The 16,348-nt window shown below is 42.9% G+C and overlaps 2 protein-coding genes across 2 annotated transcripts; both read left to right on the forward strand.

The window, feature by feature from the left end:
- Nucleotides 1-5,486: 5,486 nt before the first annotated feature.
- LOC129818164 (dnaJ homolog subfamily B member 5-like) lies at nucleotides 5,487-9,493 on the forward strand. The gene is made up of 4 exons (XM_055873825.1): nucleotides 5,487-5,712; nucleotides 6,676-6,931; nucleotides 7,160-7,728; nucleotides 8,585-9,493. Exons 1-4 carry the CDS (start codon nucleotides 5,614-5,616, stop codon nucleotides 8,816-8,818), a joined length of 1,158 nt encoding a protein of 385 aa, XP_055729800.1. The 5' UTR covers nucleotides 5,487-5,613; the 3' UTR covers nucleotides 8,819-9,493.
- Nucleotides 9,494-14,320: 4,827 nt separating this feature from the next.
- On the forward strand, nucleotides 14,321-16,311 carry hwa (huluwa). Its single transcript, XM_055873833.1, has 3 exons — nucleotides 14,321-14,926; nucleotides 15,018-15,216; nucleotides 15,901-16,311. The coding sequence occupies exons 1-3, from the start codon at nucleotides 14,321-14,323 to the stop codon at nucleotides 16,065-16,067; spliced, it is 972 nt and encodes a 323-aa protein (XP_055729808.1). The 3' UTR covers nucleotides 16,068-16,311.
- The last annotated feature ends 37 nt before the right edge of the window (nucleotides 16,312-16,348 follow it).

Here is a 16,348-nt window from a genome sequence, read left to right on the forward strand (position 1 = left end):
GAGGAGATTGAAAAAAATTATTACTCGACTAAAAATGAACTGAATCACGTTCTTGATAGTCCTCTTCCTCACATCCTCCACACTCATTAAAACAGCTCTGGGAACTGGTTGTCACTAGTTACCACAGCCACATAGTCATAATCATGGCTAAACTCGCCTATTTCTACAATTTCTCTTCTTAAAATCTGATTTTAAATCTAACCTTAACCACACTGCTAACCTTATGCCTAACCTTAAATTAAGACCAAAAAACTAGGCAATATTTTTTTCTCGTGAATTTATACTACAGTGCCTTTGGAAAGTATTCAGACCCCATGACAGTTTCCACATTTTGTTAAGTTAGACATTCTAAAATGGATAAAATATCAATTTTTTCCTCAGCAATCTACACACAATACCCCATAATGACAAAGCCAAACAGGTTTTTAGAAAAAACAGAAATACCTTATTTACATAAGTATTCAGACCCTTTGTGATGAGACTTGATATTGAGCTCAGGTGCATCCTGTTTCCATTGATCATCCTTGTGATGTTTCTACAACTTGGAGTCCTCTGATTTTGAATTTGAGGCTGTGGTAACTAGTGACAACCCTGGGGACTATTCCAAACACACCATCACTGTAGCGATGGGTGATTCTGATCGAATTCCTCAGGGATTCCTGCTTTAACTTCTCACACGTGTGCCAACCTCAGCGACTGATTTAGACTCGGAAAACCAGACAAACTCTTAATCTACAAATCAAATGTATTTCATAAAGCCCTTTAATTGGATTTTTTTACATGAGCAGTTGTCACAAAGTGCTTTACAGATTACAGGCTAGGATAAACAAACCCAGTGACATTAACTGATGAACAGGTACTTCAGGATTAGAGTTGTCTAACCCTGCTCTATTCAGATCAACACACTACTGATCTACACTAAATTACACTGGGCTCTGTAATCTTTCAGTGACTGAATAGACTGTGACATACAGTGTGTGAGTGGGACGAAGAGGGATGAGGTGGGTTAGTGTCACTTACTTTGGGAATGCACTGTAGAAAAGATTAACTCATGGGATATTGTCATTCATATTCATGCTTTCAGTTTCTCATTAGCCATGGGTCATGATATGCAGTGCCTTCAGAAAGTATTCAGACCCCTTGACTTTTTCCACATTGTTACATTACAGCCTTATTCTAAAATGTATATATTTTTTAATTATCCTCAGCAATCTATACCCCATAATGACAAAGCGAAAACAGTTTATATATATATATATATATATATATATATATATATATATATATACAATGTATTTAAAATAAAAAACTGTGCTTAAAAAAATCACCTGTGGTGAATTCAAATGATTGGACATGATTTGGAAAGGTACACAACTGTCTATATAAGGTCCCACAGTTGACAGTGCATGTCTGATCAAAAACCAAGCTATGAGGTCGAAGGAATTGTCCGTAGCGCTCCGAGACAGGATTGTGTCGAGGCACAGATCTGGGGAAGGGTACCAAAAAATGTTTGCAGCATTGAAGATCCCCAAGAACACAGTGGCCTCCATCATTCTTGAATGGAAGAAGTTTGGAACCACCAAGGCTCTTCCTAGAACTGGCTGCCCGGCCAAACAGAGCAATCGGGGGAGAAGGGCCTTGGTCAGGGAGGTGACCAAGAACCTGATGTTCACTCTGACAGAGCTCTAGAGTTCCTCTGTGGAGATGGGAGAAGCTTCCAGAAGGAAAACCATCTCTGCAGCACTCCACCAATTAGGCCTTTATGGTATAGTGGTCAGACAGAAGCCACTCCTCAGTAAAAGACACATGACAGCCTGCTTGGAGTTTGCCAAAAGGCACCTAAAGACTCTCAGATGGTGAGAAACAAGATTCTCTGGTCTGATGAAACCAAGATTGAACACTTTGGCCTGAATACCAAGCCTCACGTCTGGAGGAAACCTGGCACCATCCCTACGGTGAAGCATGATGGTGGCAGCATCATACTGTGGGGATGTTTTTCAGCGGGAGGGACTGGGAGACTAGTCAGGAACAGGGCAAAGATGAACAGAGCAAAGTACAGAGAGATTCTTGATGAAAGCCTGCTCCAGAGCGCTCATGGCCTCAGACTGGGGCGAAGGTTCACCTTCCGACAGGACAACATCCCTAAGCACACAGCCAAGTTTGAACACTTATGTAAATGTAATATTTCAGTTGTTTTTATATATACATTTTTTTATTTAAATTTGCAAAATGTTTAAAAATAAAACTGTTTTTGCTTTATCATTATGGGGTATTGTGTGTAGATTGATGAGGGAAAAAACGATTTAATCAATTTTATAATAAGGCTGTAACTTAACAAAATGTGGAAAAGGTGAAGGGGTCTGAGTACTTTCTGAAGGCACTGTATAAGTTAGACATTTTAGAAAAATGTAATAGGAGTGATACATATCATTTTGGGTGCCACAGCAAAGAGTGCTGTAGTGACTCAGTCCACAACAATTCTGATGTAAACAACAGGCAAATAGCAGCAATCTGAGATTTCAGCACCACAGTGGTCTTGTCAAGTGAAGCTGAAATCACTGGGAAAAAACATTTATGCAAGAGGAGGCCTACACAGGAAGCAAAAACCCTGAAGAGCACCAACGCAATGCTTGACTATTTAGTCATATTGATTACAATTGTTAAACATTTTGAATTGTAAATATAAGAGACTAAATCTGAAGATAGTGATTCTTTGAAACTGCTCGTAAGGGGCCATGCCTCAGTCGTATTTGAACACAATATACACCACATGGCCAAAAGTATGTGGACAGGTGCTTGTCGAGCATTTCATTCCAAACTCATGGGCATTAATAGGGAGTTGGTCCCCACTTTTCTGCTATAAAAGCCTCCACTCTTCTGGGAAGGCTTTTCACTAGATGTTGGAACATTGCTGCGGGGACTTACTTCCATTCAGACACAAGAACATTAGTGAGGTCGGGCACTGATGTTGGGAGATTAGGCCTGGCTCACAGTCGGTGTTCCAATTCATCCCAAATGTTTCGATGGGGTTGAGGTGAGGGCTCTGTGCAGGCCAGTCAAGTTCTTCCACACCGATCTCGACAAACCATTTCTTTATGGACAGGAAAGGGCCTTCCCCAAACTGTTGCCACAAAGTTGGAAGCAACAGAATTGTCTAGAATATCATTGTATGCTGTAGCGTTAAGATTTCCCATCTCTGGAACTAAGGGTCCTAGCCGGAACCATGAAAAACAGCCCCAGACTATTATTCCTCCTCCACCAAAATTTACAGTTGACACTATGCATTCGGGCAGGTAGCGTTCTCCTGGCATCCTCCAAACTCAGATTCGTCTGTCTGACTGCCAGATGGTGAAGCATGATTCATCACTCCAGAGAACGCGTTTCCACTGCTCCAGAGTCCAATGGCAGTGAGCTTCACACCACTCCAGCCAACGCTTGGCATTGTGCATGGTGATCTTAGGCTTGTGTGCGACTGTTCGGCCATGGAAACCCATTTCATGAAGCTTCCAACAAACAGTTATTGTGCTGATGTTGCTTCCAGAGGCAGTTTGGAACTCGATAGTGTTGCAACCAAGGACAGACAATTTTTAGGATCTTCAGCACTCAGCGATCCCATTCTCTGAGCTTGTGTGGCCTACCACTTCACGACTGAGCCGTTGTTGCTCCTAGACGTTTACACTTGACAATAACAGCACTTACAGTTGACCGAGGCAACTCTAGCAGGGCAGAAATTGGACCAACTGACTTGTTGGAAAGGTAGCATTCCTATGTCTGTGCCACATTGAAAGTCACTGAGCTCTTCAGTAAGGCTATTCTACAGCCAATGTTTGTTTATGGAGATTGCATGGCTGTATGCTCAATTTTCTACTCCTGTCAGCAACGGGTGTGGCTGAAATAGCAGAATCCACTAATTTGAATGGTTGTCCACATACTTTTGGACATGTAGTGTATCAGCCCTCAGGCAAATCACATAGACAAGAATAAAGGTGTACAACAATTCTGTATTGTACAACAGTGTATGTTTGTGTGTGATAGCTTTTGTAGTCGGCTCCATAGTCCATAAATAGACCAGTGACAATACAGCCCCTAGCATGTGACAATGACAATGCTTAATTAGATTCAAATAAAGTACTGAAGTGTGACCGCATGCGAGTGTGCCCATTCTGCATGCTTGTCTGTGTGTATTATTGGTACACTTTGGCACGTGAACCGTCCCCCCTGCCGCCCCCTCCAGCCATAGTCTCAGTGTGACACGACACATTAATAACTGTGATTTTCTATTCGAGGAGAGAAAAAAAGGCGAGAGAGACAGCGAGCTCTGATTTCCACCAGTCCCAATGTTCCCGTGGGCGGATGGGAGTGAGAATACTGTGAATAGAACAGAATGTCCTAATTCATTACATTCTAGAACCATCCCTCTTTCTGCTGTAGAAGAGCTCCACTCCAGCCAGAGCCAGTGACGCTCCTGACTCCCCATGTTCAGACCAAATATGTCTCCAGTTCCTGTTGGAGTGAATGCGAGACTCCACTGGAAGATGGAGAATCCATCTCTCCCATTGGCTGTGGTGAGCATCATAGAAGAGGAAACATGGCCATGTATGTCCGCTTTTTGTTCCATAACCATAAACTGCTGTACACAACAACACAGGTCCTTACTTCAACTGTACTGGATGTCCACTTATACAATTCATACTGCTACACAAAACAACACAAAATAAGTCTTGCAGGATACTCAAATGGTTTCTTTGAATCTATCATCAGTCCATTTCTATTCTATACTTTGTTCATATGAACACATCTAATCTAACCAGGTATCTAACAACCAGATGAGCATCCTAAAGAACCTAAAATAAACACTTTGTTATTATGAAGTAGATTGAGAATGCATGATGTCACCATACTGGGATCGTTTGTCCTTATCTGTTCCCCTATTAAATATAATAATATAAACTAGTAAGCAGACACTTTTATCTTAAGGGATTTACAGTCATGCATGCACACATTTTAAATAAGGGTGGTCCCGGGAGTCAAACCCACTATCCTGGCGTTGCAAGCGCAATCCTCTACCAACTGAGCTTCAGAGTATATATAGTCATATAAATTAGTACTTGACTAGAAAACAATCACGATTAATTTCTCTGATCACATAGCTTCAAGGGATTGTTCAATCCAATGGTTCATGTCAGGGGGATTAAATAGCCTCTAGGGATGTCTATCTGTCAGTCAGTCTTCAGTCGGCAACCCTCGACAGCTCTGAGGATTCACCTCACTGGTCGTGACTGTTCCATAAGCTTCTGCTCAGAATTCCGGAAACGAGCCTCAAGAAGGAGAAGGAGGCTGTTACATCCGCGTGATAATGCTGCGAACACCAATGATCTCGAAGAGAAATCGGTAGGCACGGTATTCCCTCTTGTGCGTAGGAAAATGGGCGGGTTTTGGGAAAGCTCAGTCACGCTGCGTGGGTGGTGAGTGTATAGTAAAGGTCTGCCGCGGCAGTATATAGCACAGTCTGCAGTCAGCGGTTCAGTCAACCAACAGCTCAAGCACAGCTAAAACAGCTAAGAAACGTTCAGCACCACAGAACAGCGGACAGCTCCTCAATAAGCGAACACTATGGTTCTGATTTGGACACAGTTTGGAGTGAAAACGAAAAATGTCAAGTGTAAGGTCCGCGTTATGAACAGGAATGACAGCTCGGGCTCTTCATCAGGGGTAAGTTGTATTTTTACAATTGTATTAATTTCAGTAATTTACTGATTGTAATGAATTATATCAATGCTCATTTTACCCATATAGTCATTAATTGTGCCTTATGGTTGTGTCGTTAAAAAGACAGTGAGTTCAAAGATTTTGCTAATTGCTGAGAATAGTCTTCGAGATTAAGCATAGTGATGTATGTCAAATATTGAATGTTCCTTTCGAACTATAGCCTGTTCAACTTGTATGGGAGCAATGGGTTCTCCAGTATCCTGCAGACAGTGTAGCCTAGTTGAGACAATCAGGGTGCATCCAGGATCTGTGGTAGGAGCTGCAGTCTACTTCACCATGCTCATACACACGAGCTCCCCCTATATTCACATTGTCTGTATTATAGGTGAGCAGATAAATATCTGCATTTTAGTCGGTAAGACTGAAATGGTCATAAATGCATTTGCCATGGGCTAGTTTTAACATAACACTGTTTTCATGGGCTGAATGCAATATTAAAGAATACATTGATATTGTGGTCATTTGTATTCAATACACTGACATTTCCAAGTATGCATCTTCTGATATTGGTACAAACTAGCACAGTAGGCTTTCCTTATAATCATTGGTGACTCAGTGCTATTTGTCTTGGTCATTCTCAATCAACTGTTGAATGTCACACCTGCTGGGTGTCATAAAGATGCCGGATGCTTAGCAATGCATTATCATGGGCATGGCAATGAGAGCACTATAAGGACGGTTTAGAACCCACAGGCCAGGGAATTAGTTATCTTTCTACCACATCTTATCCAACTCTGGTTTCATATCTTTTCATTAAGGCACAGTTCGAACCTGACTTTTAAAGAAAGGACAAAGTGAATCTATTGGTGGGCGTAATTCAGTCAGGCATTTGTCCTTTTATAAGGGGGTTGACATCTGTAGGATATAGAGATCTGACGTATTACTTATCTCATCCTGTTTCTCCAGGAGAACCAGAAGGACCAAGAGGTGCCTGTTATGTCCATCAAGCCTATGGGGAAGGATTTCTACAAGGTCCTGGGCGTCGAGACAGACTCCAACGAAGATGAGATCAAGAAGGGATACAGGAAGATGGCCCTAAAGTTTCACCCCGACAAGAACAGCGCCGCTGACGCAGCAGACAAGTTCAAGGAGATCGCAGAAGCTTACGAGATTCTGACCGACCCCAAGAAGAGAGTCATCTATGATCAGTTTGGAGAAGAAGGTGAGAGCCTTTCCTTCCTTCCCTTGTCATTTAACCAGCAGTAGCTTAGTAGGGCCCTTTGCCTTTGTCAGTTGAGTAGAAGTAGTTAAGCCAAATATACATGAGTAAGAACTTTGTCTCAGAGTGGAAGTAGAATAGAAGATTGGACATGATGGAACATTGGACAAGATCACACATCTTCTGCCTGGGTAAACTGTACTAACTGTCTTTTTTCCTTTTTTGTCTCAGGTCTTAAGAACAGAGGCGGAGTGTCCATGGCAGGCAAGGAGAACAACACCCATCAGTACAGTTACCACGGTGACGCCCATGCCACATTCTCCTCCTTCTTCCAAGGCTCCGACCACTTCGACATCTTCTTCGGGCCCGACGGCGAGGAGGAGCTCTTCAACCCCTTCAGCCGCTTCACCTTCAGCCACGTCGGCGGTTACCACAGTAACTATGGCCCCACTGGCGAGAAGCTTCGGCGCGGGCGTCGGCGTCTGCAGGGCACGGCGGTGGTGCACGACCTCCTGGTGACCCTGGAAGAGGTGTTCCATGGCTGCACCAAGCACATGAAGATCACACGGCGCCGTCTCAACCCGGACGGCCGCAGCCTGCGCACCGAGGACAAGGTCCTGAACGTGGTGGTAAAGAAGGGGTGGAAGGAAGGTACCAAGATCACCTTCCCCAGAGAGGGCGATGAGACGCCCAACAACATACCCACCGACGTGGCCTTCGTTCTCAAGGACAAGAAACACCCCCACTACAAGAGAGATGGGTCCCACATTGTGTATACGGCCAAGATCACCCTCAAAGAAGTAAGTTTGTGTTTGTGTGTCAACCCTACATTTATTTGGGTGTATAACACAGTAAGTCTTAGCAGAATTACAGCACAGCCATACTTTTAGTTTAGGTAGGATTACATGAAGTTTCAAGGCACGGCTGAAGTATGCCACTTCCATACTTTGGACAATGACTCAAATTGGTGGCTATAGAATAGATAAAACCCTGTTCTATTCAGAGCCCCTCTCAGCTAACCCACCACTGCTCCAACCTTGTCCTTAGCTCAGCTCACAGACCCCCACGAACACACAGTGCAGTGCACCCTGCAGAGAGCAGCAGCAGCTGTAGCTAAATATAGCCTCTGTGTCGGCCGCCCCCTCACACTTCTTTCACTTCGCTCCCTCACTGACTCCTCTGCCAGCCTTTAGCTTCCTCTCGCCCTCTCTCTCTGGCTCGCAATCACTCACTCCCACGTCCTACGCTCCTCAGATTAGCATGCGAGCGTTCACATGGCAGCCTCTTCAAAGAGCTCCTCTCCATCTTCCCATGGCCCCACTCAGTCACTCTGTTGAGTACCGACACCCACACGCACAGCCAGAATAGAGAGAAGATAACCGGTATGATATTTGTAACACTTATTGTTGCATAACAGAGCAAAGCATTGTCTTTAGGGGGCAAATGCTCCACATTCAAGTCTGTGATATAACACATTCACTTGGAAAATTGCCATGGTTAGGTAAGAGTTTTATACATTCATTCAGAAGTTCCAACTGCAGCTAGTTTTGGTATGGCGTCTGCTGCATGTACTGTATTATGTAACCAAAGGCTCTCAACATAAAACAAGGAACCGTTAAACTAACAAATCCGATCTTCCTCTCTGTTTCCTTCCAGGCTCTATGTGGATGCACAGTCAACGTCCCCACCCTGGACAACAGGACGATGCCGCTGCCTTGCAGTGACGTCATCAAGCCCGGCGGCATCCGGCGGCTGAGGGGCGAGGGCCTGCCCCACGCCAAGACCCCCTCCACACGTGGCGACCTGGTGGTGGAATTCCAGGTGGCCTTCCCTGACAGGATCCCTCCCCAGTCCAAAGAGATCATCAAACATAGCCTCGCTGGGTGCTAATGGGCTAACGTCCTAGCATGCTATCGTGCTAACGACCTATTGTTTGAGCAAATAAAATCACAGCCTTGCCAGGTGCTATGACAATCCAGCACAGCTTCTCCCTGTGCTCAGTTTAGAGACAATGGCAGAGGGCACCGGAGAGGGTCAGATGGAAGCTTTTTTGATTATAGGCACTTTTCATAAGCATATTTAACAGATACAATGCCACAAGTAGAAGGTTTACAGTTTAACTGGCAAATTGACTCCTGAGTGTCTGGGCACATCTACTGACTTTCTCTTGAATGAAAGGGGAATAGGTACTGTTACTGTGTATACTGCTTGCCTATATCAGGAACTTGGTATTCCAATCGAGTCATTTGACTTATTACAGAAACCTGAGGTAGTTGATAGTCACGTGACAAAATGATTCTACCACTTGTAGGCTATGGTTGTATGGTTTTCATATGACTGCACCTTTACATTGATTTATTACAATAACAAAAATGTACTTGTGTACAAAAATATGTATAACTTTGTCTCTAAAAGAGATTCCTCTGTCAAATGTTCAACTGAATCATTTGAAATGTTTGTGTATATGTGTGCTTTAACTTATACCAGATGTTAATGTATTATTCTAAATTGACAAATGGACACAAAGAAAAGCATGTTAAATAAATGAAAATACCAGAATTTTAACTCATGGTGTTGGTGTTTGATTATCATATAAAATGTGTAGCAGCGGTCATGAATGACAATTCATGCAGAGCATGTCCATATTGCCACGGGCAATTTGAAAGATTTCCAAAATAATAGGTGGACATGGATAATCGGCCTACAAGATGTGGAACTATGAAGACAGCAAAATGTATAATACAGTAAATAAGATAAACCTCATAGGAATGCTGAACACAAACAATCTGAATATGGATGCAGGAGTTGGAGAGACCTCTTGGGAAAGACAAAGTCTCCTCCCACAAAACATGGAAGACCAATGAGGCCTGAGAGCTATCTGACTACATCCAAGTGCAGATCAAGCGGTTGACCCAAAAATAAAAAGTGAATGAATGAAATTTCATTTTCGTGTCAAATCACCAGTTGGCAACCCATCCCTTATGGGATTAATTGACACAAACAAACATTACAATAATTCACTGTGGTAATTAAATGACAATTCTTCTTCCGGTGTTCTCTGCACTGCGCATTGCATAAAGAGTGAAAAAATGTAAGTTAAAAATCAATACATAATAGTAAATAAAGGTTATCCAAACAATAATTATATCCCTAGAGCAGTAAAAGGATATACATACATACAGATAAATACAGAAAAAAAGAAACAGAAGGCATTTGAATCTAGTCTGGCACAAAGAGAAGATTCATATGAGAGACAAGCCTATACACAATCTATATACACACGTGCCATTTACCACATAGAAGCTGAATATTTTTACAATTGAATTATAGGTAGTCCTTTTTCTTTTATTCCAGGCTTTATCAAAATATTCCGCAAAAAACATTTGTTTCTCATCGCTCAGCCACATAATGCCAGGGTATATCTGGTGTGCTTTCTGGAATAAGTGTATATTGTGCTAGAAAGGGCAATAGAGTATACAATGTAAGTACTTGAGTAAAGATTACTGTGGTAAACTGTTTCAGATCCTCAGTGGTTGCAGTAGGTGTTGAGCAGTACTGTGCTGCACCATTAAAGTCCACCCTAGCTAAGCTAACTACTGCCACCCAGTGTTAAATGCTAGTAAGAGAGGTGCTAAAAGGAATCATCAGATACCACACTCTAAGGCCCCTAGGTGCATCCCAATACGCTAAAATAGCTTCCTTTCCTGAACTCCTCTCTTTTCCTCTGCTCTAAACACAGGATAGGTTAATACAATGTGTACTACTATGTATGAGCATATTTATTTTCCTATTCAACTTTTTCAGAGAGAAAGCGACTTACACTATTAAGATGCAACCCCTTTTGCAAGAATGTAATCCTTCCTTCCCTCTTTCCTTCTTTGGGGAGGAAAAAAAATTAAAACTCAGTTGTTTTAAATTTGGAATAGAAGATTGAAAAGCAGATGGCACTATGGACAGCATTACTTTCAAACAAGGCAGAAAATGGGAAAAATAAGTATTGAAAGGCAAGACTCAAGAGCTCCACTCCTCCTTGGTCGATGCAGGGTCTTACACAACAGAGACCAGAGGGTTTATCGCACGCAGCCATTGTCTAGAGTCAGTCTCACCCTAGAACACACAGACCAACACACACATACCACAGGTTTGAGACGGAGGAGGGGCAAAATATCAATGTTTATCGATAAAATTTTATCAAATGCATTTTTTTAGGAACTCAGTCGGGGTCTCAACTTATTGAGAGTAAGAACAGTAAAATACAACCGGTGCGATTTTAGAAATGTGGATGTGCATCAGCAGTTCCTCTCTTGTTATGGAGGTCACTCAATTAGCTAACAATTAACCATATATATTTTTTAATGGTAGTTAGTTTAGTCAGCTATCATGGCTGAATACCGACCAGGCACGCAGGTCACATGCCCAGGGGCCTTGACCTCCAGGGGTCCCCCAATAATTTTGTTAGTCGTTCGCAATCAGATATCATATTAAGAATAGGTCATGGAAAAATGTGAAGAATCGTTAGGAATTTAGTTTAAAAAAAGGCCCCCGCAATTCCTGTCCTAGAGCAGAAATTCTCATTTTGGGTCCACATTCGAAGAATGACGCAGGCTACAAATACAGTACCAGTTAAAAGTTTAGACACAGGGGCCTCCCGAGTGGTGCAGTGGTCTAAGACACTGCATCGCAGTACTAGCTAGCCACTAGAGATCCTGGTTCGAGTCCAGGCTCTGTCGCAGACGGCCGCGACCGGGAGACCCATGGGGCGGCTCACAATTGGCCAAGCATTGTCCGGGTTAGGCCGACAGGGAAGTCCTTGTCCTATTGAAAATGTGAAATAAACTATTTAACACACCTAGTCATTCAAGGGTTTTTCTTTATTTTTAGTATTTTCTACATTGTAGAATAGTGAAGACATGAAAACTAATAAATAACACATGGAATCATGTAATAACCAAAAGTGTTAAACAAATCAAAATATATTTTAGATTCTTCAAAGTAGCCACCCTTTGCCTTGATGGCAGCTTTGCACACACTTGGCATGCTCTCAACCAGCTTCACCTGGAATCAATCAATTTATTTATAAAGCCCTTTTTACATCAGACGATTTCACAAAGTGCTGAAACCGAGCCTAAAACCCCAAACAGCACAGTGGCTAGGAAAAACTCCCTAGAAAGTCTGGAACCTAGGAAGAAACCTAGAGAGAAACCAGGCTCTGAGGGGCGGCCAGTCCTCTTCTGGCTGTGCCAGGTGGAAATTATAACAGTACTTGGCCAAGATGTTCAAACGTTCATAGACGACCAGCAGGGTCAGATAATAATAACCACAGTGGTTGTAGAGGGTGCAACAGGTCAGCACCTCAGGAGTAAATGTCAGTTGGCTTTTCATAGCCGATCATTCAGAGTTAGAGACAGCAGGTGCGGTAGAGAGAGAGTCCAAAACAGCAGGTCCAGGAAAAGGTAGCATGTCCGGTGAACAGGTCAGGGTTCCATAGCCGCAGGCAGAACAGTTGAAACTGGAGCAGCAGCACGACCAGGTGGACTGAGAACAGCAAGGAGTCATCAGGCCAGGTAGTCTTGAGGCATGGTCCTAGGGCTTAGGTCCTCCGTGAGAAAGAGAGAGAGAAAGAGAAAAAAAGAGAGAGAATTAGAGGGAGCATACGTAAAATTCACACAGGACACCGGATAAGAGAGGATAAATACTCCATATATAACAGACTGACTCTAGCCCCCCAACATAAACTATTGCAGCATAAATACTGGAGGCTGAGACAGGAGGGTTTGGGAGACACTGTGGTCCCATCTGACGATACCCCCGTACAGGGCCAAACAGGCAGGATATAACCCCACCCACTTTGCCAAAGCACACCCCCCCCCCACGCCACTAGAGGGATATCTTCAACCACCAACTTACTACCCTGAGACAAGGCCGAGTATAGCCTACGAAGATCTCCCCCGTGGCATGAACCCGAGGTGGGCGCCAACCCGGACAGGAAAATCACGTCAGTGACTCAACCCACTCAAGTGACGCACCCCTCCTAGGGACGGCATGGAAGAGCACCAGTAAGCCAGTGACTCAACCCCCGTAATATTTCATTTCCAACAGTCTTGAAGGAGTTCCCACGTATGCTGAGCACTTGTTGGCTGCTTTTCCTTCACTCTGCGGTCCAACTCATCCCAAATCATCTCAATTGGGTTGAGGTCGGGTGATTGTGGAGGCCAGGTCATCTGATGCAGCACCATCACTCTCCTTGGTCAAATAGCTCTTAGACAGCCTGGAGGTGTGTTGGGTCATTGTCCTGTTCAAAAACAAATGATAGTCCCAGTAAGCGCAAACCAGATAGGATGGCGTATTGCTGCAGAATGTGGTGGTAGTCATGCTGGTTAAGTGTGCCTTGAATTTTAAATAAATCACTGACAGTGTTACCACACCTCCTCCCCCATGCTTCACGGTGCAAACCACACATGCAAATATCATCCGTTAACCTACTCTGCGTCTCAAAAAGACACGGCGGTTGGAACCAAAAATCTCAAATTTGGACTCATCAGGCCAAAGGACAGATTTCTACTCGTCTAATGTCCATTGTTCATATTTCTTGGCCCAAGCAAGTCCCTTCTTATTGGTGTCCTTTAGTAGTGGTTTCTTTAAAGCAATTCAACCATGAAGGCCTGATTCATGCAGTCTCCTCTGAACAGTTGATGGTGTTATGTGTCTGTTACTTGAACTCTGTGAAGCATTTATTTGGGCTGCAATTTCTCAGGCTGGTAAACTAATGAATTTAACCTCTCTGGGTCTTCTTTTCCTGTGGCGGTCCTCATGAGAGCCAGTTTCATCATAGTGCTTGGTTTCTAAAACTGCACTTGAAGAAACTTTAAAAGTTCTTTAAATTTTCCAAATTGACTGACCTCCATGTCTTAAAGTAATGATGGACTGTCGTTTCTCTTTGCTTATTTGAGCTGTTATTTCCATAATACGGACTTGGTCTTTTACCAAATGGGCTATCTTCTGTATACCACCTCTACCTTGTCACAACACAACTGATTGTCTCAAACATTTTCGAGTAGGCCTCCGTTCGGTTGTCTATATGTACAAGTGAATTTCGACTGTGGGCAAATGGTTAATTTTGGGAGTAAAATATGCTCATTTAAATGCAGAGATATATTTTGTTGACACAAACAAATTGGATAGATCTTGAAGCAGAAAATCTAAGATACCAAGCACAAAATCCAAGCACTCATTGTGCAGAGTTCAATCACAAACGCAGGATAGTGAAATTGATTGGTGCCACAAAACACCTGCGCGCTCACAGAAAATAACCAATTAGGAAAAGCAATTTTGAACAAAAATCACAAATCTTATGTGTTCTGGAATTGGATCCTATAAACTATTTGTGATGAAATGTCGCAAATAGGCCCATCAACACCACCCTCAAATCGGAGTGATGGTTTGCCAATTACCAGTTTAACTCTACTTATTATCCTACTCTTACCGTGTGTGGTTCTTCTATTGCTGTTGAACTGTTTGTTTCTGGGTTACAAGTTACAAATTTGTTCAAAGAAGAACAGAAAAAGACAACGAGAGGACTACGAGAGTATGTTACAGTCTACTCTGTCGACGCGCCAGAGAATGACCAGAATATCCGAGACGCCATTGTTGCCAAATCAAGATGGGAAAAGGGCTTACATCTCGGTTTCAGAGACTATTCTGGCACAGCCCTCGAACTCTTCAAGAACTTCGTCAAAGGAGAGGGCAGCAGTGGACCAGAGAATCCGATTCATCCGGCCGGACGGGTCCACAGGCTGTTTCTTGGAGTCCCTGAGGACGCAGAGCACCATATTGGCCACCTCCAGGGTCGACCCGACGCGTAGGTCACGAATGTACAGCAGGAACAAAATGAACTGGGGCAGAAGCGCCCCTGTCCTACCGCAGTCAAGTGATTCAGAGGTAGAACGGCCTAACCTTGTATCACCCAACTCGCCTGCGCTAAATAATCCACACTCAACGGTTAGTTCGTGGTTTCTAGCCTAAAATTAGTTTGTAACCCTTGAAGTCTGTCTTGGATACATGTGATGAGTGACTGTTTTTACGCACGCAGGTAACATCTGACCAGAGGCCCATGCGTCGGTGCAGCACCATGGAGCTATTGAACAACATAGGAGAACACCAGTTTGATATGGTTGACTTCGAATGTGAATATTCCAGTAACATACCTCCAGAGATGTCATGCTTTGTTGTATCTGACAACTCTTCCACCATGGGTCCTGGATTGGACAGCGACTTTGGAGCAAGCGCAGGTGAGTTATCATTAGGCCTACTAGAACATAGCGGTTTTACATTTACATGTAGTATGAATATCACATTTTCTCCACCATTAGAAAGCATGGCCTCTCACAGCCTGCCTACAGTGGTGTAAAAATACTTTTAAGTACTACTACATTCCGAAATAAGTGTACTTTTTACTCTACATTTTCCCTGACACCCAAAAGTAGGCTACTCCTTACATTTTGAACGCTTAACACGACAGGAAGATGGTCCAAGTCACGTACTTAATGTATCAAGAGAACGTCCCTGTCATCCCTACTGCCTCTGACGGACTCGCTAAACACGTTTCGTTTGTAAATTATGTCTGAGTGTTGGAATTGTCTGAGTGTTGGTGTGCCCCTTGCTATCCCCGTAATAAGGAAAAAAGGGCAATCCGGTTTGCATAATTTTAAAGCATTTTAAATGATTTATACTTTTACTTTTGACGCTTAAGAATATTTAAAACCAAATACTTTTACTCAAGTATTTTACTGACTGGGTGTCTTTTACTAGAGTCATTTTCTATCAAGGTATCATTACTTTTACTCAAGTATTTTACTGACTGGGTGTCTTTTACTAGAGTCATTTTCTATCAAGGTATCATTACTTTTACTCAAGTATGACAACTGGATACTTTTTCCATCACTGCCAAGCTAATTACGCAAGCGTTTCTCCAGGTGTCTCGCTCCGGATTTTATCCGCGGACAGCGACGGTCTCAACAACGGTTTTTGGGACTCCGGAATGGAATGGGACTGTTACGACCCGTGCTATGTTAGGGAGAAAAACATACCCAAACAGAAACATCACATGCCTGCATTGCATACCAAGCATTATTGGGTGTGATGCCAGAGAACATATATTTTAATATTTATTTATTATTAGGCTACATATTTTTCTCAAAATATTTAATTCTAAAAAGAGCACTAACACAGATTGTCACTTTCCATTTAGCCAAATGTAACTGCCCCCCCCACCCACCAGTTTTGTAAAGAACTGCACTCACTTTTGTAAATCACTCATGTATATTCATTGTCAGACACTTCTTCTATTCACATGGTTTGTTACACTTGAATTAGCACATTTATTATATGCACTAAAATTGCTTGAACATTTGATTTCATCCA

This window comes from Salvelinus fontinalis, chromosome 21, assembly GCF_029448725.1.
Source record: "Salvelinus fontinalis isolate EN_2023a chromosome 21, ASM2944872v1, whole genome shotgun sequence".
Classification (NCBI taxonomy): Eukaryota; Metazoa; Chordata; class Actinopteri; order Salmoniformes; family Salmonidae; genus Salvelinus; species Salvelinus fontinalis.